This window comes from Electrona antarctica, assembly GCF_951216825.1.
Source record: "Electrona antarctica genome assembly, chromosome: 12".
NCBI lineage: Eukaryota > Metazoa > Chordata > Actinopteri > Myctophiformes > Myctophidae > Electrona > Electrona antarctica.
This window is the reverse complement of record NC_136793.1, coordinates 32206433-32231833: the sequence shown is the minus strand read 5'-3', so window position 1 is coordinate 32231833 and position 25401 is coordinate 32206433. Positions and strand designations below refer to the sequence as shown.

General features: G+C 44.5%; 1 protein-coding gene across 3 annotated transcripts in view; it reads left to right on the top strand.

Moving 5' to 3' along the window:
- The window catches only part of emid1 (EMI domain containing 1), a 64688-nt gene that overhangs the window by 32390 nt on the left and 6897 nt on the right, over positions 1-25401 (top strand). For all 3 annotated transcript variants that reach the window (XM_079516423.1, XM_079516422.1, XM_079516424.1), the window contains exons 4-10: positions 15196-15285; positions 15403-15464; positions 15570-15702; positions 16876-16920; positions 17022-17129; positions 20181-20288; positions 24032-24121. In XM_079516423.1, the coding sequence (XP_079372549.1) occupies positions 15196-15285; positions 15403-15464; positions 15570-15702; positions 16876-16920; positions 17022-17129; positions 20181-20288; positions 24032-24121 (636 nt within the window). The remainder of the gene's footprint in view (positions 1-15195; positions 15286-15402; positions 15465-15569; positions 15703-16875; positions 16921-17021; positions 17130-20180; positions 20289-24031; positions 24122-25401) is intronic.

Here is a 25401-nt window from a genome sequence, read left to right as displayed (position 1 = left end):
CCAAAAAGGCAAAACCCTACTATATCTGTTGTACATGTCTGAGAGCACTCATCCTCACACACTTAATAAATCCTATCTTAAAGAAGAACAACCCTCCCTTTGCTATAAAATACTGGTGCACTGCTTACTTTCCACATTTTAGCTTATTTATTTCATCATGGCTTTGTCATTATTATTTATGTTCTACTGCATGTTTATCTTGCTCAAACTTGGAACAAAGTCTCCTTCAATCATGTAATTTAAAAGTCATTTGATGACTGGTCAGATACGGTAAGTGTATTAAAGTGAGCTCCTGCTGCCTACGCATATTTAAATGTATACATAATGTGTGCCAAAGGAAAGTTCCTAATATAACATATGACAATATTGAACTTGTTAAATGGTTAACGCGGTACTCTACAGTCTGGCTGTCGGTGTCAGGGGTGTTCAAAAGGAGCAAAATGTACTGTATGTAACTGAGTTCAAATTGATGGAATGGGGGAAAGAAATTGTATCAGATATTTAGAAAACCACATGCATAATGGATCTCTATGGCCACAAGTGGATTTTGAATTATTTATCTTGAATGTCTTGAATGATCTAAACGAGTCAGAGATAGTAGAGAAATCATAGAGATGAGTAAAGGATTCAGTAACTCCAATCTCCCATTTGTCTGAATATGTGTTAAGCTTGACTTGTGGTTATGTTGTTATTTACCAGCCCTTGTAAGATGTTGAATGGCGTAGTTTGCTGAAGTGTCATTGAACTCTCTCTTAGCCAATACCCCTTAAGGTCCTCCCTGCACACTGCTGCGTTTTGGGGTTTTTTGTGGTGTTTTTCCTAAGTGTTTCCAGTCTGCAAGGACCTTTAGTCTTTTGTATTGCCTATATTCCTCTTCTTTCCCACCTTCTATACCTTCCCTATGTCTTCTCCATCGCACATGTAGTTATGTAAGACACACTGGCCTAGTGTTTCTTTCCACACACTTAAGCATCCACATTGCAGCCTGCAACTAAGTAAACAGTCTATGACCCCGATCTAAAGACTAAAGCTGTGAGAAAGGCCGACCCACCCCTGAGTCTGGATCCAGTCCTCTAGCCTCCAGCTCTCTTTAGCTTATCATCCCTTTGTAAAACACACAGAGCATGCATACTTATCTCCAGCGGTGCAAAACACAAACAAACCATGGGCCCCATGAAGGAAGAAGGGGCTCGCTTTATTTCAGTTTGTCAGAAGGTGCAGACATGAGACAGAACCACGTCTGTGTAACATAACCCAGACATAGAAGTCCTCGTTGTTAGGTACGGGAGAAGGAGAGCTGAGGGGGCTGTTCCTCCAGATAGACACCTGGTTGGAGATCAGATGATAAGCACAAAAGACCATCATGGACTCTTCTCTCCTGGCTGATAGTGGGAAGAACAGATATGCACCAGCAACTTAAATCACACAACAAAAGTACACTCCCATACACACAATCAACATGTCTTGTTTACTTGTTCTTTAGATGCCAGGCTGGCATGCCAGCTTTGCCAGTCAATGCCTGTCTGGGCTTCATGTCTGCTTGGCTGTGTGGTGCTGACAGACTCTGGGCTCTCTGAAGGTCATTTCAACTTCCTAGACCTAGAGTATGCAATATACTGTATGCTGTTACAAGAGTGTGTGTGTGTGTGTGTGTGTGTGTGTGTGTGTGTGTGTGTGTGTGTGTGTGTGTGTGTGTGTGTGTGTGTGTGTGTGTGTGTGTGTGTGTGTGTGTGTGTGTGTGTGTGTGTGTGTGTGTGTGTGTGTGTGTGTGTGTGTGTGTGTGTGTGTGTGTGTGTGTGTGTGTGTGTGTGTGTGTGTGTGTGTGTGTGTGTGTGTGTGTGTGTGTGTGTGTGTGTGTGTGTACATTTTCGAGATGCAGATACCCAAGGCTGTACATGAGGCCACTGAGATTCCTTCACGCAGATACAATAGTGTCACGTACCATGTTCTGCATGTGTGCTGCTGGTCTGAGTGTTTTCCCTCTGCAGACACACTTGTGTGTGTGTGTGTGTGTGTGTGTGTGTGTGTGTGTGTGTGTGCGTGGTGTGTGTGTGTGTGTGTGTGTGTGTGTGTGTGTGTGTGTGTGTGTGTGTGTGTGTGTGTGTGTGTGTGTGTGTGTGCGGGTGGGGGGGGGGGGGTCTGGAGGTGAAGTCGAGCTGGTTTATTTTCAGAAAATGCCCGGGGAGGGGGGGGTAGGCTTACAAAACCATGTTAATCCCGCTGTTGTATTTCAGTGTGCTGGAGCCCACGGCAGTTTGACCTGCCGTGGGCTATTTGGCGATTCAGTATTTTTAACACAGTATTGTATCCAGTCTGTTGTCTTTGTTGGATTAGCAAAGAAAAAGAAACCATGTGGGTTTTTCTTTTCTACAAGGGTAATGTTCATGAACTATTAGAAATTGTCCAGGTGTTTTGAGATCACAATACGCTGTTTCCTGCTGTGGTACAATGTTGGAGATCAATCCCTGTGCTTGTTGTGTCTGTTTTGTTGGTTGTAGCGAGAGTCCACATAAAGAAAACAGTTTAGTGTTCAGTAGTATTAGTATAGTGATCAGGGCAGGCCCCAGATTGCTAAACAGCCTGCACAGCGATATCCAGTATTAATTTAACTCGGAGAGAATAAAACTGGATCTGTAAGGGTCCTATTTTACTCTTATTTACTGACATGAACACTGAAATGAACACTGTGGGTTTTACTGTGTGGTGTGAACATGGTCCACATCCACGTTTCATTTACGCATTTCCCATCATAAAAGGCCGTCTTTATTCTGTGTAAAGTGGACACATGACAGGAGCAAAGCCCTGATTCAAATCTCAATCATTTGTGATTTGCGTTCTGTGTTTGTCTAACCTCTGCGAGCCCAGGTCCAGCTTACCTCCATTATTGGTGAGACAGCCCCGATCCATGTCTTAGACCTCCCATAGGATAGCCGTCAATCAGCACAGTGTGGGTTAGCGCTGTGCTGGATTAGTGCAGGTTTGACCCCTGCCAGGTGTGTGTGACCTGTGTCACTGCCTCATGTCTCGGCTGCGGTGTCGTGTTCCCCTGTTGCCTCCCTGCGAGTCTCACCTGAGTATGGGCTCTGTGTTCCACACGCTATCACCCCAACCCAAAAGCCCAATCAGCTTTGATCCCGCCCTGCGGCCCCTGGAAGTAAGTGGGGTCTAATCCTGCAGAAAGCCCTAGAAAGACACAGAGGAATGCGTGGCACACAGCACACCATTCAACCAGGGATTACACTGAAAGCAGCTCAGATTCACACACTCATTTACCCCACTCTGTGTGAGTGAGAGAGAGAGTGAGTGAGTGAGTGAGTGAGTGGGGACCAGAAATCCCCATAAGGATAGTAATAACTGTCTAAATTGACCTTATGGGAACATTTTTCAGGTCCCCTTGAGGGAGAGGGTCATTTTCATGGCCAATAAAGACTTTTAGAGCCAAGGTTACAATTAGTAAAAGATTCCATTTGGAGTCTGGTTTAGGATTATGCATTCGGGTGTTAGTTTAGGCATTCAGGTGTTAGGTTTAGGATTTGGTATGGTTAGTTGGTAGGGTTGGTGTTAAAAATGGCAAAGAAAAACATTTCATTTTAAACAAAGTATTACCTTTGACGACATTGCATCTGCTTCCAAGTATCTACAGTACTTGCAGGCATTTGTGTTATAGTAAGTAAATGTACAGTTACAGTATATCATATGTATGTGAGCACATTATTATGCTTGCGACACGTGCACATGTGTTTTTGTGAGTGTGTGTTATTGGACCATGCTTCTGAAAGGAACCTCTGTGCCATCAGCCGTGAAATATCTGTCCTACTGTCCCCGTTAAAGTGTCGATCTGGAGCCTGAAGTATACCGTAGCTTTATAGACATCTGTAGCACGCAGACAGACAGGCAGGAGCACCATAGTGCTGTCTCATATTCTCAGACACTTTTCCATTACCGTAGTAATTCTCGGATGCTCCAGCGTACATTATACTCATAGGCTGGCTGCTTATAGTCCATATGTGTCTAAAACGTGGAGACTCGCATCTCATGAACGAACGGAGTCAAGTTCAACATGTGGCTTTGATTCGCACACGAGTGTCTTTTGAACTCACCTGACAGATGCAGCACACCACACGATCCACAGCCCGTCTGCAGAGTGCACTGCTGCTGTAGGATGTGAGCTGTCACGTTGTGCCCTGTACCCTCTAGTGCCCTCTAGCTACAGACAGCTAACCTCTGACCCCAGGATTATCAATTACCTTGTTAGGAAACTGAAACTGTGCGTGTGCGTGTGCGTGCGTGCGTGCGTGCGTGCGTGCGTGCGTGCGTGCGTGCGTGCGTGCGTGCGCTTTCTTGTATCATGCATACTGTGTGTGCGCGCGTGCATGCTCTTTCTTGAATGCATTGTGTGTGTGTGTGTGTGTGTGTGTGTGTGTGTGTGTGTGTGTGTGTGTACTGTGTGTGTGTGCGTGCGTAGGCAGTGAGGCACGTTGTGGGTCTCAACAGGTGCACCGTTGCACACAAGTATAACTATGTGAAGACTGACACTCAGATTTGGCTTTAACTTGATGGTGAAGACAATGCGGCGGCAATCTGGAGCAGACCCATCAATCTGAATCTGAAGCAGGCGTGCAGAGGGAATACTGTTGACCCTGGCAGGCGGCCATTGCTTTGAGAGTTTATCCATATGTGACTGTCTTTATGCAATAGAGCGAGCAAATGTGCATCAGTGGGTGAATTTCATAAGATTCTAGTGAAAGAGATGTGTCTAATGTCAGGCTTATGTTTTGGGGGACTATTCTCTTACACTGAAGTATTCCTGAGTTTTTATACGTAGAGATTTTATCACTGTTCTAAACGGTATCAGTGTCAGTGGCATTTCTGATCTGTGGGGAGTACACAAAGCATCTAAATCAAGGGCTTCGAGACCCTGCTGTCCACTTTAGTGTGAGTCTATAAGTCAGACAGGCTTACAACAAAGAGGTTCTTCAAACATGCAGCCTGGCCGGCATACAGAGACACAGCCCACTGCACTTTAATCAGTCTACCGTCCTTCCATGCATGAATGTACACTCTGCCAGGGGAGCTATGCAGCTCTGGAGGTCACAATGTGGTGCCTCTTTGTGCATACAGCACTGTACAGTTGGGTGCCACCGATATTGTCCCTTATCATTTGACCCATTTAGGCCTGACCTCAAAATTTAAAAAAATCCTTCTAAATCCTCCAGTTTTCGGAAATAAATATTTTCATGATTTTTCAAAAATAGCAGACCTACAAGCTCGTAGCGCGCCACTTGGTGGCGCGCTATGAGCTTGTAGATCTGCTATTTTTCAATAGCTAAATTATAACAATGTTTAAAACACCAAAAGGGGTTCCCGCCCAAAATGGGTTAACTGTCCTTTTGCGCAGATCACGCAAACCTCAGCAAAAAGAAAAGGACAATATCGATGGCCTCCAACTGTATGGCTATCACCAGGAGAAATGTGAATAAAGTGGGCCATTTGCATGTTTTTACTTGGCCAATCCATAATCAGCCCATCATACTTAATCTATGATTATGGTCTGGGAAACTTCCATGGCCTCTGGAGTTCTGAATCCATTTGAAGGCAGAATGTATCATTTCAGAAATGCATGATCATCAATAAAAACAAAGCTGTATTTCTTAATTCCTGAAAGGTTGCCAATTCGGAGAAACATTTTCACCTGACACCAGCAATATATATATACGCTCTATATCTCTACAGGCTGCTTCTTTTGGCAGACAACATGTTTACATTGAGGACTGGAATTTTTGATGAGACAGTAGTTTTTTTAATATATCGTTACAGACTGATGTCCACCCAGTCCCTGTGAGGTTTCTGCTTCTATCTCACCATTAAGCAGTGCTCTTTAGCTGTTTTACATCTCACAGTTGAGTGGGGCTGAATGCCTCAAACGTAAAATGATCCAAGCTTATAAAGGCAGAATGGAGATTAGTGTGTTATGTGAGATGTCCCAGTGGAACCTAGCAAATCAAATGATTTCATATGGTGCAAGGAAAGGGACAGAGAGAGGCTGAATCCCAAGGAAAATTCAAACAATGAAGAGAAAAAAGATTCCTCATTTCTTTACTACCACGCCTTCTAGTCTAGTGCTCTGCCCTTACTTCATTTACACTACAGCAAAAAACTGTGAATCTGCTATTTTCGCTACTTTTAAATGTTTTGAAAATTGTTAAAACAGGTTTATGGTTTGCTGTTGAACCAGAATATCGCCATATAAGGGGACATGGAATGGCCTGTGGTCTGGCATTCATGGCTTGGCTCTCTGGTGTGGTGGTGCAGTCACTATCATCTAGTCATTGTGTTAAAGATTGGAGCTTTTTGTGTTCGGTTGTCATGGATGCTGTTATGGCTGTCAGAGCATACTATTGCTTGTGTTTGTTGTTTACGTGGGTGCTTATAGGGGAATAAACAGGGTGATTTAAAGCCTTTTACTGGACAAGCATTACCCTCGACTGTTCTCTCACACACAGATCACATCACTGGAGGGAAATTATGTGTGGCTGGTGCGGCAACAGGCCTCTAGTTTGAGCCGTAATAAGTGTAAGTTCAATTCAATGCAAATAAACGGAATGGGACATGTCCTTCAAACACTGAGGGCACGGGATTTACTTTCCCGGTACTGACTGTACTGTATATATACTGTAGCAGAAGACTTGGGGCAGGATGTTTAGCTGAAGGTTTGTGGATTGGCCATCTGCAGCCAAGCTTTGTACTTGGCTGCAGTTTGTGGGCCAAGAACTGTAGCTCTTGTCAATCTCTCTATGGTAATGAACAGGGTCAGACTACAGAGTTCGCTGGCCAAGAATTTTACCACCATGCTTTTCGCAGGGAGCATACACCAGGGTATGGACTATGTTTCCCCTCCAGCACCATTGTTCTTATTGCAGCTTATAGTTTGAATGTAAAATAGATGTTCCTCGTTCTCTGCATAGACTTTCCCTGTTGTTTGTACAGTTGCTTTGCTGCACCATGCACAACGTCACCAGCCTCTGTAATGAACAGAAGCAGGCTGTGGTTACTAGATTGTTGTACATGCGTGCGGTGGAGGCCATGGTGGAGGCCAGTCAGCAGGTCTAATTCCAAAGCTTGGGCTGTTTTTAGAGTGCTTGTTTGTGGACCCACTTGTGGCAGTGAGGAGTGGGTTTAATTGCTGTGGTGTGTGTGGGGCGTGTATTATGTGGAGAGGTCACAGACAAGATGTCCCCTCCCTCTGCCACTCTAAAGCAACAGCAGAGAAGCATGCGGTTTTCATCCAAGCAGCCACCATCAACCATCAGGAGCTCTGCACTGCAGTTTATACCGGTTGCCCTGGTGATCACGGGACGGGAGAGGGGTTCGAAGGAGAGAGTGAATACATGAAGTTGAACTCCATACCTTTAAGTTCTTTGAGAGGGAGAGGATCACCAAGGGAAAGGGTCATGCAGGTCAACTGGGGCCATACATGAAAGTAACTAGGCTTGGTTTAAAGTTGTGGGTTATTGTGACTGTCTTAATAAAAGTGAAGGGTGTGAGTATATGTGGAACGTCAGCCTCTTACCCCAAATCTTTTATTAGACATCTGCTGGTTTCAGGCAGAGGAAATGTTTAAAACCCGGCGAGTGGATTTGTGGTGGAGTCTATCCCAACTGTGTTCTGTCTCAATCCAAGCTCGCTTTACTTCAACAGATGTGCCCACCACTAATTTTAGCCACTTTACATGGACCGCAGTATTGTTTGTTTTCGTGGCACAGAGAAAATTGTTTCCATTTTGCCATAAACTAACAATCTTTAAGTTTTGGTGGGAGATCCGTGAATTACAGTTATTCCATTTTTAAACCCACCTTAAAAGGTTTTGCTTTTGAGGGCCTATGTCCAGCTTTGAGGGTTTGTGTAAACACAAACATTGTGCTAACACAACATTGAATGCCATTGACAATGAATGGCCAGCTTTGAGTGTTTGTGTAAACTGTAAACACAAACATTGTGTAAACACAAACATTGAAGACGAAGGTGAGGAAATTGTGATTGGCCGGAACGTGATATGATGTATGATGATAAGAGCGCCCCTCACTTCACACAAGTGTGATTTGTTTTGTTTAGCTTTGCACTTTATTGTGTTTGTTTGAATATTAGATTCCATACCGTTGCTGTAGCCGACTCTTTGATCACACACTGACCCCCCCCCCCCTGTTGTGGGCATTTAGGCATCATGCTATCTACTGAGCGGACTGACAGTGGCTCAAGAGTGGTGGGTAGAAAACAGAGAGCACCACTAATGCTACACCACAAGAAAAGTGGTCAACAACAGTGGAGGTCGGCCTACAGTGGCCAGTAATTACGGGCGGAGGCAGTGAGCGATTGTCAAACAAAGCAGAATTTTCCTTTAATTCGCATCAATAAGTGGCTTGCAGGGATCCTCAGCAGTTTCCTTTCTGGAAACTACAATATGCAGAAAGACGTCTGTGAGTGGGGAATGGGTTTTGTTGTGGAATCTGGATTAAGGCTGCACCCTCCAGAGTGAGGAGTTTATGTGGTCAATCTCCTGTCCATTTGAGATCTACACGGGGGCACATGTGTGTTTGGTCCAGACAACACGAGCGTCAACAGCCCACTCTCACACTACCAGGCAGTCAACCACTCACTCTGGCCCTGCTCTGTAATTACACACTACTGCCTGGAATGGGAGGGTGAGGTGGGGGGTGCATGGGGTAGACGGTGGCCAGACCGCATCAAACTGTCTGCGACGCAGACCCTGCCCCTACCATCAGCACCAATACAGACGTGTGCTGGTTAAAGAGGGAAGCGAGTAAGTGAGAGGGGGGAGAGAGAGAGAGTGGCATTGTGAGAGCGAGTGAGAAGGACGTGGAGGCAGAGACGGAGGCGTGTGGGGAGTAACTACTCTGTCTGGGACAGCGAGGTGGGAGGAGAGGTGAAGAAAAAAACTCCCTTTCCTGTGTAAGATTAGAGGCTCCGTCTGTGAGCACATCTGGATGGGCTGGAGGAGCTGTAAGGGCTGATCTCTGATCAGGTCAAGATCAGAGCTGCACTGTTGAGGATCAGCCAGAAGTTTGCCACTGATCACCTTTGCCTGGATTCCCTGTGATCAACCAGCATTTGTGTGTTGTGCTGGTATGTGTTTGGGCATGAGCTAATGGGTGTCTGATTCACATAGAGGCCAGTTAAATGTTGATATCCCACATCCCATTCACCCAATCTGTTCTTGCAGCATTGCAGCAGTTTGATTGGTAACTTTAGATCCCTTCCTGGCTCTGAGGGCCAACATGTGTCAGATTCTCACTCTGTTGTTTGTAGTTCAACTGTGTGTGTGTGTGTGTGTGTGTGTGTGTGTGTGTGTGTGTGTGTGTGTGTGTGTGTGTGTGTGTGTGTGTGTGTGTGTGTGTGTGTGTGTGTGCGTGTGTGTGTGCGTGTGCGTGTGCGTGTGCGCACGCACGCACAGCCAGCCACACACCTCTCTTGACCCTGCACACTCACCCCTGGGTCTTATGGGTCTTATAGAGGCTCTGTTGTTAATTTGCTCTGCCCCACCACCTCTGGAAGATGTATAAAGCATATAGCAGACACAGTAGAGGGCTGCTTATTCTGTGCATGTGCTTTCTGAGTTACTGGATATGACGTGAAGATGGCAGTCTCTACTCTACTTGGCTTAACGTAACCCTACGATCCATCTTGTTCTAATTTCTTCTGCCAAAACCCTTACCTGCTCACCTGTAATTACAGAGCTACAGTCCAACCAGCTGGACAGTCCAGAGTGAGAACAGCATGTGTGGAGTGAAGTGTAGGTGTGCATGGGGTCTTTGGGGGCTGGCAGGCCCAGAGGAAGGAAATGATCAAGGTTGTTCCCCTCAGTCAGTCACCTAATAAAAGAAAAGCTGGCACCCTGGGAAAGCATACCGGTATACATTTTGGGGTGTAGAGGCAGGATCATGTTGGAAGCCTGATCCCCAAACCATTCCTTACTGACACCTCTCACCTGTGTGGCAGGTCATTTAAGCAGAGAGAGAGGGAGGGGGGGGGGGGGGAGAAGGATTAATAACTAGAAAAAGGGCACAGGTCTCCACCAGGAGGATAGGAGTGTGTGTGATGTTTGGCAAAATGTTTAGGAGTGATATAAACCTTTTTTTTTTTTCTTTTTTTTTTTGCAACACATTTCTTCATTTTGTTGAGGAAATGCAGAGCCAGATCACTCATAGCATCTCTGAGGATAGAATTCTGGATGAGCAGGACATTTTGTACAAAACGGGCCACTCCTGAAAACTTTGGAAGGCAATCTTAGCCAATCAGTGTAGAATCTGAGAAATCCAACAGACTGTCTTGATCACATGACTACAGAGATCATGTGTACCGATTTGCGTGAGATTTGGATGAAATCTGTGCAATATAAACAATGTGTTTTGCAGAAATCGGCCTCATGGTGGCGCTATAACCGGCAGATGTGGAGGGATGCAGGGAAAATCAGAGTGCAAAACATACTCTCTCCCCATGCCTTCGGCCTGGTGGAGACAATAATTTACTTTATAAACCGCCCATCTACAGTATGTTCAAATTAATTTCATTACTAAAATCTGAAAAACAAAAAGTAGTGGGTGCTTTTCTGAAAAATGTTCTTCCACTGTTCAAATAGTGAAAGCCTTTTACTATGTCTGTATGTATAGTATACTGTGTATTGTATTGTATACTTTCTATTGTATACTATTCATGAATCTGTGCTCCATGTGAACATGGTCGAATAAATGATGATGAGATTAATATATCACTTCAATTTGGTCTAAAAATAAAAAAGGTAATAGCTCACTCAGCGCACACACAACCACTGAGCGGCATAGAAACAGAGACAAACGCCTCTGCTGGCTGTTCATCAGCACCTGGTCACTAACGATGCTGCAAGCGCTGAGCTCAGCTCATTGCCCAGACAGAGATGGATCAGAACCTTGTACACTTTGCTGTGTTCACTCGCCGTGGCCGTGCCATGCGTGTTTACTTTGGTGCTTGTGTTCACAGCTGCTGCCAGACCCCCATGTCTTCCCAAGTTTGAGTCAAACCAGTAAGACACAAGGAAGGAGGTTGTAAACACGACCTCGAGTCCCACGTGATGGACTCCGTTCTTGGTGTCTGGCTCATGTTGAAACACTTCCTTGTTGATTAAACTCTCAGAGGTTAGGGGGCACCGAGGCAGCGTTTGCGGTTTGGAGCTTGCACATAATCACTTACTCCCCAATGCAGACTGTATGAAAAGGACATTAGCACACATTGCCCCCATAAAACTTCCGAAGAGTTGACAGGCAGCTACCAACCCCACAATTATGAATCTCTGTAAGTTTCTCCATCTTTTCTGTTCAAACAGAGAGAATAAATAAACTGCAATAATTAATGAGTGTAGAAGATGGAATGGGGTGTGTGTGTGTGTGTGTGTGTGTGTGTGTGTGTGTGTGTGTGTGTGTGTGTGTGTGTGTGTGTGTGTGTGTGTGTGTGTGTGTGTGTGTGTGTGTGTGTGTGTGTGTGTGTGTGTGTGTGTGTGTGTGTGTGTGTGAGACTAGGCTAGCTATACTGTCTTGGTTTGGCTGGGCTCTCAGCGTGAGGGGTCTCGTTTATTTTCTCTGGGAGAGAATCACTGAAGTACTGACCTTGGCTCATTAATAATACCGTTGGGGCGGGCACCTTGGGGGGCAAAAAGAGCTTGTGAAAAACGACTGTGCACGCACATACACACACACACACACACACACACACACACACACACACACACACACACACACACACACACACACACACACACACACACGTGAGCGGCACACACACACCTCAGTTTACAAGCGAGTTGAGATTGAGATGCATGTGCCATTGCATGTTGTTCAGTGTGATGGCTCCCAAGCTTCGAGCCCCGTACTGACTACACACTGGCAGCAAACTTCTCTGGACCCCAGGCCAGGACTGTTATAACGGCTGGTGTTGTTACAGTTAACGGCCATCTATTGAGGTTTTACCTAGGTAGAGTCCAGCCTCCACCTCCTACTACTAGGATGTATGGAACACGCATGAAATATGGGAGGGTGTGCCATGTTAAGTCTATAAATCATCTCTCACAGCCATCCATCATGTTCACCTAAATACAGGTATACAGCAGGTATTGTGCTGAATGGATTTAGGTGTGTTAAATTATAGTTGACCCAGTCGCTGTGACCTTCACTTGTCTAGAGTCTCCTGTTGTTAGATAATTGAGCCTGCAGGGATTAGTGAGTGAGCAGTATGTTTGTAAACAATAGAAGAATCCATGAGTGACTGAACTCTGGGTGCTTTAACATCAGGGACCCAAGCTCAGATCAGAGTACACTTGACCCCAAAAATAATTTGTTTGATTAGTGTGAATACTGTGTGTGTACCATGCATGTTTCGTTGATCCATGCCTGGGTCTTCTTGAAAAGGTGTACTCGGGTACGGGTGGTTTGCATCAGGTGTGAAAATGACGTATTTACTTGGGTATGAAATAACATTACTAATGTGAAGGCTGAGCAGTGGGGGAGTGGAAAGGAGGGCCAATCGTACTCAGACATGGTGCGATCGTACCTAATACGAAAACACTCTGAGCGAGAGAGAGGGAGAAAGAGCTGATGTCAGGGCGGCCTCTGGCCCTCTGAACTCTCTGTAGGGTTACTCCTCTGACAATGAGCACTGATTCCGTCACTGATGAGGGCCCACTGCAACACAGGGCCAAGGGTCAAATACATTCACAGGTTGCCTTGATCCCCCCGCTGGGGCAATTAGCACCAGAGAGAACAGAGAGTGGATACACTGGAGCGTGTCCAATGGGGGGCACTCATTAGCTGTGACTCTGTTATTGTTGGTCCAGATGATGAATCGATCACGCTTAATACATGCAAGTGCATGTCTCCTCCTAAAATACATCCATTCTCACACACTGTACTGTAGAGACAAAAGAATGTAGACACAGTTTTAGAAATTGCTACTGTAGTGTAGACTGATTGGTAGCACAGAGAGAGGCAGAGAGAGGGGGAAAAAAGAGGGATGAGAGAGAGTGAGAAATGAGGTCGGCGGTGTGTAGGAGACAATTGTCCCAGTGCCAGAGCTTGCTTAATGTTTTATACAATAATGTATGGGTGGGGGGATCTTGGCACATGAGGGTCGTATAGTCTGAAGAGAAAAGAGGTGCTGTATAGAAAGGAGGGGGTTGGAGGTGCCTTTACTGCTGGGCGAGGGTTAGATTTCCTTTCCACAGCCCTTTTGTAATTGAATGCAGCCATCTACTTGAGCCTCCCTCGAAAGGAAACTTCCTCTGCATGCATCTGCATTCTGCAGTGCACTCACATGTCTCCTTCTCTCTCTCTGTACTGCACTGCAGTCTTCTCATATAAACAGGTGAATATAGAGCAGGGCAGGAACCTCTTGCCACAATACATTACATCAATACATTACATTCTTAATTAAATTACGTGCTTTAATTCCATCTGCACATGATCCTCTGAGAAAGACCTAACCCTGAGTCCTAGACCTAGTTGATACTGTATCTGGTTAGAAAGCTCACCTGGGAATCCGGAGGTCCCGGGTGTGCCAGGTACGATTCCAGCTCTCAGCAATGTGTCCCTGAGCAAGATTATCCCGTAACTGCTCCCCCCTCTGCACTCCTCTGTGTTGAGCACTCAGCTTGGGTTAGGCTGGAAACTGAAGTTCCACTGCAGGATGTGATAGTTAGTCAAACTTTAGAAAATACATCTCAAAATCGAATTAACTTATTGAAACTTGCTGAGGGCGTTCATGCTGGCCAAAGGTTGATCACTAACCATTTGAACAACCCTCATGGCCCTTCCTCTAGCCGTCTAGCGCCACCCTCAGGCGCTAAAATGGTAACTTTGCACACAAAATATCTGTCTGGTCATAATTAATTTGTATCCCCAGTTAGAACACTAAGGATGGCAATGTTGGTTGGTATACTATAAACCACTTTTGTCTGGTTGGACATAAGGAACAGGACAGCCTTGAGGGCAGCTAGCAGAGTTTTTAGGCTCTTAGTCGTGTTATACTTCTACTTTATACTTTCTGTCTTTAATTAATACCCTAATGTTAATTTTCCTTTTTGTCAGTATGCTCTTCATTTCCTCTTTCTACAACTGACAGGTAGGCTATACTAGTCAGAGAGATTATCGTAAATGTTATTACAACAGGCATATAGCTTTGAGTGTGTGAGTGAAAGCTGTTTTAAGAAAAATACCAGTGTCCACTAACTTAGTGCAACAGGTGTCATTTCATGGTTTCCTTGACTATAGTGACTTGGCTTTGACTGCTGGCAACTGAATGTAAAGACGTGCTGCCTGGTCACTAATGAGGTGCTGAACCCATGCAGCTCTTGTTTGTGTCAGGAGCACCTGGGCCAACCAAAGCCAGACCAGGTCAAACAAAGGATTCAGTCTCACAGCTCCACAAAGGTCTGCCCATTCAAAACATCCCAAACCCAGGGACACAGGCACCAATACTTCATAAAATGAAGGAAAGATAGAATGTGAGCTGAGGCTGCCCATTCTCTCAGTACAAGGAAACTATTGTTGTTTTTTACACACCATCTATGACAGGCATTGTGTTTTTATACTAAATAAAAAAAACTAGTCGAAATTTGTGCCACTTGGAAAAAAGCTTTAATTTATTTATTTATCCATGTATTTTACAATTTGTTTTTAAAAAGATTTGTGGATTGATTATAGGAAAGCTGGGGATAGAATTTGTGTGATCTGTGTCTGTTATTCCACTGTTTACATCACATCCTGGTTCAAAATGTCAAAGGGACTAAATTACATTCTTGGCCCCCCACTGGTAGTACTTAGAAATTGGATGAATTAATTATTGGGGTGGGCTTTCCACCCCAAAAATGTTCTCATATTCTTTCTTGAGGTCCAACGTCTGGCTTTCACTCGTGACGTCATGTGGCAAACTACAACTATGGACTTTTAACGTTAGCTTTAATCCCGCCCCCACTTCACACAAGTGTGATTTTTAATATACAGTAGTACAGTCTGTATGGGTCCCTTACGGCTTGCATGGGTCATGACCCCCAGCACTGTGGGCTTTGTCCCCTAACAGCATCATTGCCACATAACGTCAGTGTGTTATTCAGTGCTATGAATCCTCTTCATTGTTTCTTTCCTTCGTCTTTCACAGACGCTGGGAACCAGCTGGTAGCTCAGGAGGCAGTGAGGAAGCCGTCCACATTACGCCGCCCACCTGCCCGCGCCGGAGAGCCAACGACATGTAAGAGAGCCACAGCTTTGTTACGGCTCCTGCCGCCCCAACGAGGACACACAGCTACATGCGTTTACAACCACATGTGCAAACACCACAAACATAACCGTATCCTCTCTTTTCCAGCTTGCCTCAATTGTAGTCGAATCACAGCTTTGACTGACAGGCTCAGCTCGCTCGAGGGAAAGGTATGGATAGCGTGTAGTATATTCAAGATCCAATTTGAGTCTATGGGAAATATCATGGGGTTAACTTGAATGTTGTTCTTACTGTTGTATTTCAATTTCCACCAGGTCCAGTTACTCGCTGCCCCTTCCTCCATGGCACATCGCCACCTACAGGGTACAGGAGCTACTGGACCAGAATCATCCTCACTGATGGGAGCTTTGCCTGCTCAAGGAGCTCCTGGCGAGCAGGGCCCTGCAGGTGGGTACATCATGACATCATGTACATGTACATGTACATGTAAATCATGACTCTTGTGCGTAGGTTGGGTGCAAGTTCGTAAATATTCCACATTTCTGTTTTGCAGTCGCAAGGTTTACTCGTTGCAACTCTCTCCACAAGCAGTAATTCTTTTTCTGCTCCCTACTTGCTCTCCTCCTCTCATATCCTATTTCCTTCCCTGAATGCACACACACACGCGCAGGCACACACACACACACACACACACACACACACACACACACACACACACACACACACACACACACACACACAGTACACACACAGTACACACAATACACATTAATTTCTTTTAGGCTGAGTAAGCCTAATTTATGCTCTGTCACATGCTGAAAACAGCAGACCTACAAGCTTACAGAGATTTGCATGCGCATCACATTGTGAGCTTGTAGATTGGCTATTTTTGTTGTGTAACGCCGTCGTGTGACAAATTATGAATTGGGCTTAAGAATCCACTTGTGTGCACCTCTCACTCTCAGAGTTCTATGGCTCTGTGGAAAGGGAACACTTCAGGGCATGAGAGCCCATTCCGCCTCTGGACCAGAGCCCGGCTCTACCTTCAGCTAGAAAGACAGAGAGTACTTTGCTGTACTGTCAAAAGAACGTTCAATAATAGTGTATCACTTTACATCCAATTACATTCAAATCAGCTCTAGCAACAAGTTCCCTCCAGTTAAGAGACCATCCTTGCCCTAGCCTGCAGAGAACAGTGTACTGTATACATCGTGGTAACCCAGAGCACAGGCATACAGTGGAACTGCTGTTTCAAAATGAGCCGTTGTTACAGAAGGCGTTGTGCATTGTAAAAGGTTTTTATTTTTATTTTTTGTCTTTCATGGTTAACTAAAAATGATCCCATCCTAATGACTCTGAAGCCCTAATTAACAGCTCAGTGGATAGGCTGCACCAAGCCAAGGTCTAATCCAAAGAACAACAGGCCTGCTCTGCCATTGTCAGTGACCCATGACCTCTGAAATCACTCAACCCACTAGCGTTCTAACAATGTCACGGATAGGGCCAGAATGAATTCAGTAAAAACAACATTAGTGAGTTAAGTCAGTGCCAACATGGGAATTCTAAGTCATTAGGCTAGAGACATTGCACAATCATGCCATCTCTCTGTGTCCAACACAGGTCCCCGGGGTGAAAACGGGAGAGATGGGACTCTTGGCAGAGATGGTAAGTTGAAAGATATGCTTTTTGTTAAACTTAAAACTCCCAATTTGGATTTAACCAGTTATGGCTCCACAATTGCTCATGTCTGTTCCCTCTTTTCTCAGGGAAGTCAGGATCTCGCGGGTTGCCAGGCCCCAGTGGACCCAGAGGAGATAGTGGGGGGAGGGGCCCAGCTGGAGCCCCTGGATCCAGGGGAAACCCAGGACCCATAGGTAAGACAATGTGTAGAATTAACAAACAGTACAGTTCCCTGTTAACACCAGATTGTGATCTGTGGGAAACAAATAAACCTTGTATTACAAGACATTCACACATTGTGTCAGTACACATGTCATAAACATAAGTCACTGTGTTTATATTTGTTTGCTTGTGAGTAGAGTAGCCCATTGTCCTTAGAACAAGAATCTTCTCTTCTATTTACCAAAGACTTGAAAAAGTTGTAGAAGAATCACTTATCAATCACAATACAATAGACTAAGCCATGACATCCGGCAACAGTATGTTTGTCTTAATTTATTTTAATGAAGAACACATCATGGTGATAAGTGTCTGTAGACAGCTCAAAAATGGGTGTCCTCAATCTACAGAAAGGTCCCATGTGGCTTTCAGCATGTGTTGTTGCTCTTGGTGACCACCAGAGATGTTCAAGAACAAAATTGAAGCATAAATCTGTCCAGTGTGCCCGATGGTCACCAGTACTCTAGGTCAACTTTGTAAGCAAATGATGAATGCTTGTTAGGGGGAACTATAATCTGAGGGATGCCTGTGACTTCAGTGATAATATAATAATAAATGATGAAATAACTTTACTGTAGCCGTAGGCTGTTGTTCTTCCTCTCTGTGGAACAAGGAGGGAGTGCCTCTCCTTTCAAGTTGACATATGACCCCTGCTCTGTGCCTGCTGCTGGGTAGAGATGAGATTTAGAGCAAAAGTTAAACTATAAACCCACTTTCCAAGAAGCGCCATGTGACTTCAATCTGAAATGAACATGAGCTATACATACACAAGTCCAGGCTCCTTATGATTTCCATATGCCTGTGGTGTTATTGTTTTTCGTATCTCCATTACTTCATGAGTGCCCACGGACAGTGCTATGTTTTGTATCCAAAGCTATGATCTCTCTGCAGTGCTGAATTCCATAAGTGTGTGTGTGTGTGTGTGTGTGTGTGTGTGTGTGTGTGTGTGTGTGTGTGTGTGTGTGTGTGTGTGTGTGTGTGTGTGTGTGTGTGTGTGTGTGTGTGTGTGTGTGTGTGTGTGTGTGTGTGTGTGCGTGACTGCGTGACCCTAGAATGTGTTTAGTCCAAATGTAACAGCATGTTTTTGTTACGTCAAAGTTGGAGGAGAAGCTATGAAGTCACAACAAATGAGTGTTGCTCAATGACGAGTTGAAGAAGGTTATAGAGATCAACAAGTTTTCACTGTAAAAGTGTCTCACACACACACGCACACACACACGCGCACACACACACACACACACACACACACACACACACAGTCCCATTTTGAGGCTATAACCCACAGCTGTTCTAGAGCTCATTATAGGGCAGAAAAACAGAGAGATGTTTGCGCTGATGTCATTTGATCACATATAGACTCCAGAGAGCCAATTTCACTAGCCAGCTGTGCCACTGTGCTGCTGACCATGATTTTCAAGCTCTCAGGTGAGATGATTGGGCTAATAGGCAACCAAAAGCCCAGGGTGCAATGTTTATGAAAGCTATATGAAAAGGAACCAGAGAGGTGTCAAATCACACCAGAGTTATATAAATGGACGAATACTTTGCCAAGATTCAGTGCTTGCGAAGCAGTGATTCTGATGCAGTGAAACTGTATCATTCTTGTTACCACTACATAAACAGGAAGGAGGAGAAAGAAAGCTAGAGGTGGTGAGACAGTGCTGGGGGGAATGCAGGGGGGGTAATGTTGAGCACATAGCACAGCATTACCTCAGAGGAGTGCAAACAATGAGGTCAGATGTAGCTGTGGTGGGGAGGTGAGGCACTATGTTTGGGTTTTAGGATGGATCCAGCTGGGCCACTGGGACAGTTTTTCTTCCTTGCCTTTCTCCAACGAAAGAAAAAATGGCAAAAGGAGGAGGGGTCACTGAAACACATTCACCCACACAGGTTTATGTGGCCCCACTATTGTCTCACACAATCAAATCTAATTTAACTCTGAATGTGTAAAAATTGATCCACAAGGACCCACACGTGTACGCACGCACGCACGCACGCACGCACGCACGCACGCACGCACGCACGCACGCACGCACGCACGCACGCACGCACGCACGCACGCACGCACACACACACACACACACACACACACACACACACACACACACACACACACACACACACACACACCACACACACTAGCTAGTATATGCAGCCTTTAATTTACTACACATCAATGCCAGTAATGTTGGAGTTTATTTGAGTTTTCCCAGGTCCCCCTATGAGCTCCCAGTAGCAGGCCATTAAGAGCTCTCCTCTTGTTAATTACAGTCTTCCAGCCCACACATCCCACCTCCTGTCTTCCACTGCTGTTGCTCTCAATAGCTCAGGCACACACAGATGCGTAGATGTGCATGCAAATGCGCACATCAAAAACACGCTTACACATGTGCATTTACAGTACACACACACTCGTGTGAGACTGAGAGGATGATTGATGTGATCTTTCTTCCATGTGTCTGGGTGACCGACTGACCTCATGCTTCCTTCAATGCATGAGGAGTCCAAGCCTCTCTTTTCACCTGACAGGGGGAGTTTCCCCGGTTAGACGTAGCGTGTGGAAGGAACACGTTATTCCAACCAGTTCCTTCCCCTCCATCAGGAGCTCTGGCTGACCAGGGGGAGGCAGTTTAGAGACCCGGATTATTGTTAGGGTACCTAGCCTAGGGGACACGGGGAGAACATGTAAACATGTATGGAGCATAGCGCGTTCACGTATGGCCATGGCCCATAGTGTAATACCACTTTCGGCCACCATGTCTTTCGCGCTTCAGTGTTTCTATTATATATATACTGATACTCTAAGTCTAAGGTATGGGCACTGATGACGTGGAGGAGAGAACACGCCCCCAGACCAGCGCACACAGCGTCCCGAGCGGGAATCGAACCCAGAACCTTCTGGCTGTGGAGCGACATCGCTAGCGACTGTGCCACCGTGCCCCGATGATCCATGCTTTTGAATGTAATTGTCCTAGTACTGTCAATTCCTGTCAGTATAACAGCATGTCCATCATTTCTCCTGTCAGGACCCCGTGGTCCACCAGGTCTCCCAGCAGAGAGAGGCCTTCCGGGACCTCCTGGGCCCCCAGGTCCCCCAGCACCAGCCAGTGCCCGGATCCCAGAACCAGACCGCGGTAAGACCAGGCATAGAAACTATTGTATTCCATACACAAATGTATTAAATTAATGGCATTTCCTTACTCTTGTCATACATTTTCACACCCATGAGCGTTATGAGTTTGGAGCTGTCCCAAAGCTGAATGTCCAGATGGATAGTCCATCCCTGTCAGACAACCCGCTCCACCCCTTCTCCTCACATTAGGTGGTCTCTTTCTAGGCCAAACCAGTGGATTTAACCTCAGTTCAAACAAAATCAATTTGCCAGGACTGTCCAACTAATAGTCAAGCTATAGACTGTAAATACAATAGTTTAGTGAGAGGCGTGGACTGGTAATTTCATCCTTTGTTTTAAAGTGCATGCTTCCTTTGTATCATTACGCATAGATACCAGTAAGTGTGTATTGTGTATTTTAGATGCTATGCCTGTTTATGAGCACAACCTGAGAGCTTTTTAACTTTCAACTCACAGGGGAGTGAAAGAAAAGAGACACACAATATAGCACTATAGTAAAGAAAGGGTTGATTCTATGGAATATGTTTGAATGGGAACTCCCTATTCTGTCTACCAGCCAAACTGAATTGAACCGAAGGTCATTTACTGGAGGCAGAGAACGTCTGGTATTGACACAAATGCCACATGCTGAGATAAGAACCTGTCCACCACTGATGTCACTGAACAACTTCCAGATGTAGTCAGTGCAGAGTGCTGAGGAGGGGAGTGGGGGCGGACCCTAACTTTCAAGCTTAGAGGCGCAGGCAGTTATTGTCTGTATGTCTATCTGTCTGACTGTCTCTGTCTGTATGTCTATCTGTCTCTGTCTGTATGTCTATCTGTCTGACTGTCTCTGTCTGTATGTCTATCTGTCTGACTGTCTCTGTCTGTATGTCTATCTGTCTGACTGTCTCTGTCTGTATGTCTATCTGTCTGACTGTCTCTGTCTGTATGTCTATCTGTCTGTCTGTCTGTCTGTCTGACTGTCTCTGTCTGTATGTCTATCTGTCTCTGTCTGTATGTCTATCTGTCTGACTGTCTATCTGTCTGTATGTCTATCTGTCTGTATGTCTATCTGTCTGACTGTCTCTGTCTGTATGTCTATCTGTCTGACTGTCTATGTCTGTATGTCTATCTGTCTGACTGTCTCTGTCTGTATGTCTATCTGTCTCTGTCTGTATGTCTATCTGTCTGACTGTCTCTGTCTGTATGTCTATCTGTCTGACTGTCTCTGTCTGTATGTCTATCTGTCTGACTGTCTCTGTCTGTATGTCTATCTGTCTGACTGTCTCTGTCTGTATGTCTATCTGTCTGACTGTCTCTGTCTGTATGTCTATCTGTCTGTCTGTCTGTCTGTCTGTCTGACTGTCTCTGTCTGTATGTCTATCTGTCTCTGTCTGTATGTCTATCTGTCTGACTGTCTCTGTCTGTATGTCTATCTGTCTGTATGTCTATCTGTCTGACTGTCTCTGTCTGTATGTCTATCTGTCTGACTGTCTATGTCTGTATGTCTATCTGTCTGACTGTCTATGTCTGTATGTCTATCTGTCTGACTGTCTCTGTCTGTATGTCTATCTGTCTGACTGTCTCTGTCTGTATGTCTATCTGTCTGACTGTCTCTGTCTGTATGTCTATCTGTCTGACTGTCTATGTCTGTATGTCTATCTGTCTGACTGTCTCTGTCTGTATGTCTATCTGTCTGACTGTCTCTGTCTGTATGTCTATCTGTCTGACTGTCTCTGTCTGTATGACTATCTGTCTGACTGTCTCTGTCTGTATGTCTATCTGTCTGACTGTCTCTGTCTGTATGTCTATCTGTCTGACTGTCTCTGTCTGCCTGCCTGCGTGTCTGGAGCTAATCTCGTTAACTGTTGGACCAATCAGCGCCAAACTTCTTAACTTGTGTTTTATATTTTATTAAATATTGAACTTTAATTTTATAATGGAAAGGCTGAAACCTTGCCAAAATGTGGAATCACACACGTCATAGATGACTGATATTACAGGCGAGCCACAAGTTCGAGATCCACATGGGGGCCTCGCCATTTTTAGACCCTGATCTGTTTAGGTATATATTATGGTAAGATGAAACACTCAGGCACACACAGAATATAGAAATGTGTAAGTTGTTGGTTGACGTCAGGGTAAATTGATATTGGTGCAATGAACTCTTAACACTGGGAGCCATTTATTTCAACAAGAAAGAAAAATAGGGAACATGGGGGTTCTGTGTTAAGCGTCCTTTGGAAAATACTGGCTTATTGCCTTTTATGTCTGGTTGCGGAGGTTGGAATTCCCTGCTGCAAAACAGAACTGTGTTTCTGGGGCTGTGTGAAACACAGAGGCCTGCTGCTACTTGGTTCAATTCTGGTTCTTCTTGAATATGTTACTGCATGGCAACCCAACAAATTTGACTTAGTATTTTCATCTAGAAAAGATGCAATACGGGCTATCCCCTCATATTATATATCAATGATATATCATATTATATAATTATTGATTAATTGGTCGGTTTGGTCTTAGACTTGGCAGTAGTCCAATGTGTGAAATACAATTTTAGCTTAAATAAAGTAATCGATTAGTTGACAAATTGCTTGTTGACTAAGAACGTCTTTAGTTGAGGATATTCCTGTAGTGCAATTCTATGAGCTAAATACATTCAAAGTAATAGAGTAAGAGAACTAGGTTTGAATGTCACTTCTGGTCTTAGCTATTGCTGGTATGGAACTGGGAGATGTTTCTGGCTAACAGGCATTTATTTCAACCTGTTTCTCTTGAAACCCTGTGCTGTGATTGGAACTATGTTCACTGTCAAATGAGACAACCCAATAACCACACACATTTCCTCTATCACTCTAATTACCTTTCTCACATATCACTGAATCAGTGCATGGAAAGTAATTTATACCGTGCTCCATACATTTTTCTATGAATGGAAAACAATGGTTTAGAAATCATTATTAAGTAAAATTATTTCCCTTTTTTCACGCTGTAGAGAAAATTTGTGTACCACCTTCTTTTCTGTAATTGTTTTAGTGTTCAATAGTTTCCAAAACTGTCAAGGCTTTTAGCTGAATTATGAGTGTTTGTGAGAAGACACTGCCCCCTACAGGCAATAAGCGTTTTAGTACAGAGAGCCAGTCTCAACAGCATTGACAGAAGAAACAACACAGAAATGTACTTTTGGAATATATTAAGTCTATGATCAGCACTTTATTTGGACACAAGCAACAACAGAATATATGGACATTATGTATGAGCACAAAAACATAATATAAAACAAGGATAGACAAGATAAACAAAGACAAATAAAACATAAATACATTTTTTTAATTAGTTTACACGACCAAACACGCAGCATCATCAACCGTATCATATGTATACTAACACAGTAAACAATCAAAAGGGAATTGCCTGACCATGGATCACATCAAATGCATGATCACACTTTTCATTAATACAATATATTAAATAAATCCTTTGTCTAGAAACAAGAGAGAAGAGTTTTATCTGCCATCCCACCAACTAAACAGTTACTGTTTAGTTTCATCATTATTACATTTCATTTTTGTTTATTTGTTGTTTGGTGTTAGTATTGTAGTACATGAAGCCAGAATCACAATACAATAGACTATATTCTGTTCTATTCTATTCTATTCTATTGGAATATTTCTGTTGTGGTGGCTCATTACATCATGTTTTCATTATCTTTGGCTACAAGACTAAGATGATCAACTTGGAACTTATTTTTTCACTGACTTTCAGGTCAGGGAAAAGATCTCTTCTTCTCCAACACATTCCATGACTCACGAGGGCCACCAATACCAGGACCTCAAGGCCCTCCTGGACCTGTCGGTGGGTATTTCTCTCGATCCCACACAGACACCTCTGTGTCACCATTGTCAGACCTGCTTAATGACTCTGATAGAAATAGTGTGTTTTTTATGGTTCCACAGTTCCCTATTAGACCACTTGCCAGAATGTGAACCCAGGCATGTTGAGTACACCAACGTTTTATGTTAGAAATGTTGAGTATGGGTCCCCAGCATGTAGAAACTGCCAGATGCTAACTTGCATATGTTATGCAGTTTTCATATTAGCGTATGTGACCATACCATTAACAACCATGTGACGTGTCAAACTAGTGGGTTTTCATGATGCTGAATCCATTCCATGCATTAGTTTTGCAAAAAAACACTCATTGGGCTAAAAATGGCCATGCCCACTGTTTGTGCTGACATCATCACATTTGTGATGACGGTAATGGCTGTTTTTAGCCCAATGAGTGTTGCGGAAGATTTTCACTTCACCAGCGGAGTGAGGGGTATTGCCGATGTGTTTCGGCACCGTTTTACTGCTACTTCAGCAGCCCCAGGACACTATACGGTGCTACTTCAGCAGCCCCAGGACACTATACGGTGCTACTTCAGCAGCCCCAGGACACTATACGGCTACTTCAGCAGCCCCAGGACACTATACGGCTACTTCAGCAACACCAGGACACTATACGGCACTATTGCTTTCAATAGTCTTTTGATTTATTCATTGAATACTTTATTAACAAGAGTGTTAATAAAGTATTCAATCAATCAATGAATCAATGAATCAAAAGACTGTTGCAAGGATGACTCAAAAAGCCTCAGGGGGATTGTTTCCATTGTGGTCCATTGTACTCAATTCATCAGTCGAGTCTTTTTTCATTTTTGGCTTGCTGTTTGATGCCCCCTAGAGGTCAGTGTCCAGGGCTGCAGCCTCTATAAACCCTTCCTTCCAACCTTGGGTTGGCTCCCACAGAGTCAGTTTGCTTGCCACCAGTTCCGGGTGCCTGACACAGTGCCCAGCCAGCCTCATCCTTCTTTTTCTGAACTAACTTGTTTGTGACATGTGGGAAGGCCTTATAAAGATCCACATTTCTGACGTTGTCCACCCAAGTGACAGCAAGAACCATTCATAGCATTCTTGTGTAGATCTAGCACCTTTTCCTGCTGTACTGAGTTGAGTGTCCAACTGTCCATGTCTCGGCCCCATACAGCAGTACTGACTCCACTGTAGCTCTACTATCCGCATTGTCCAGGTCAGTTATCGTGATGGGATGTACTCTCTGCCTAGTCTTCCTTGGGACTAGCATGAATCCC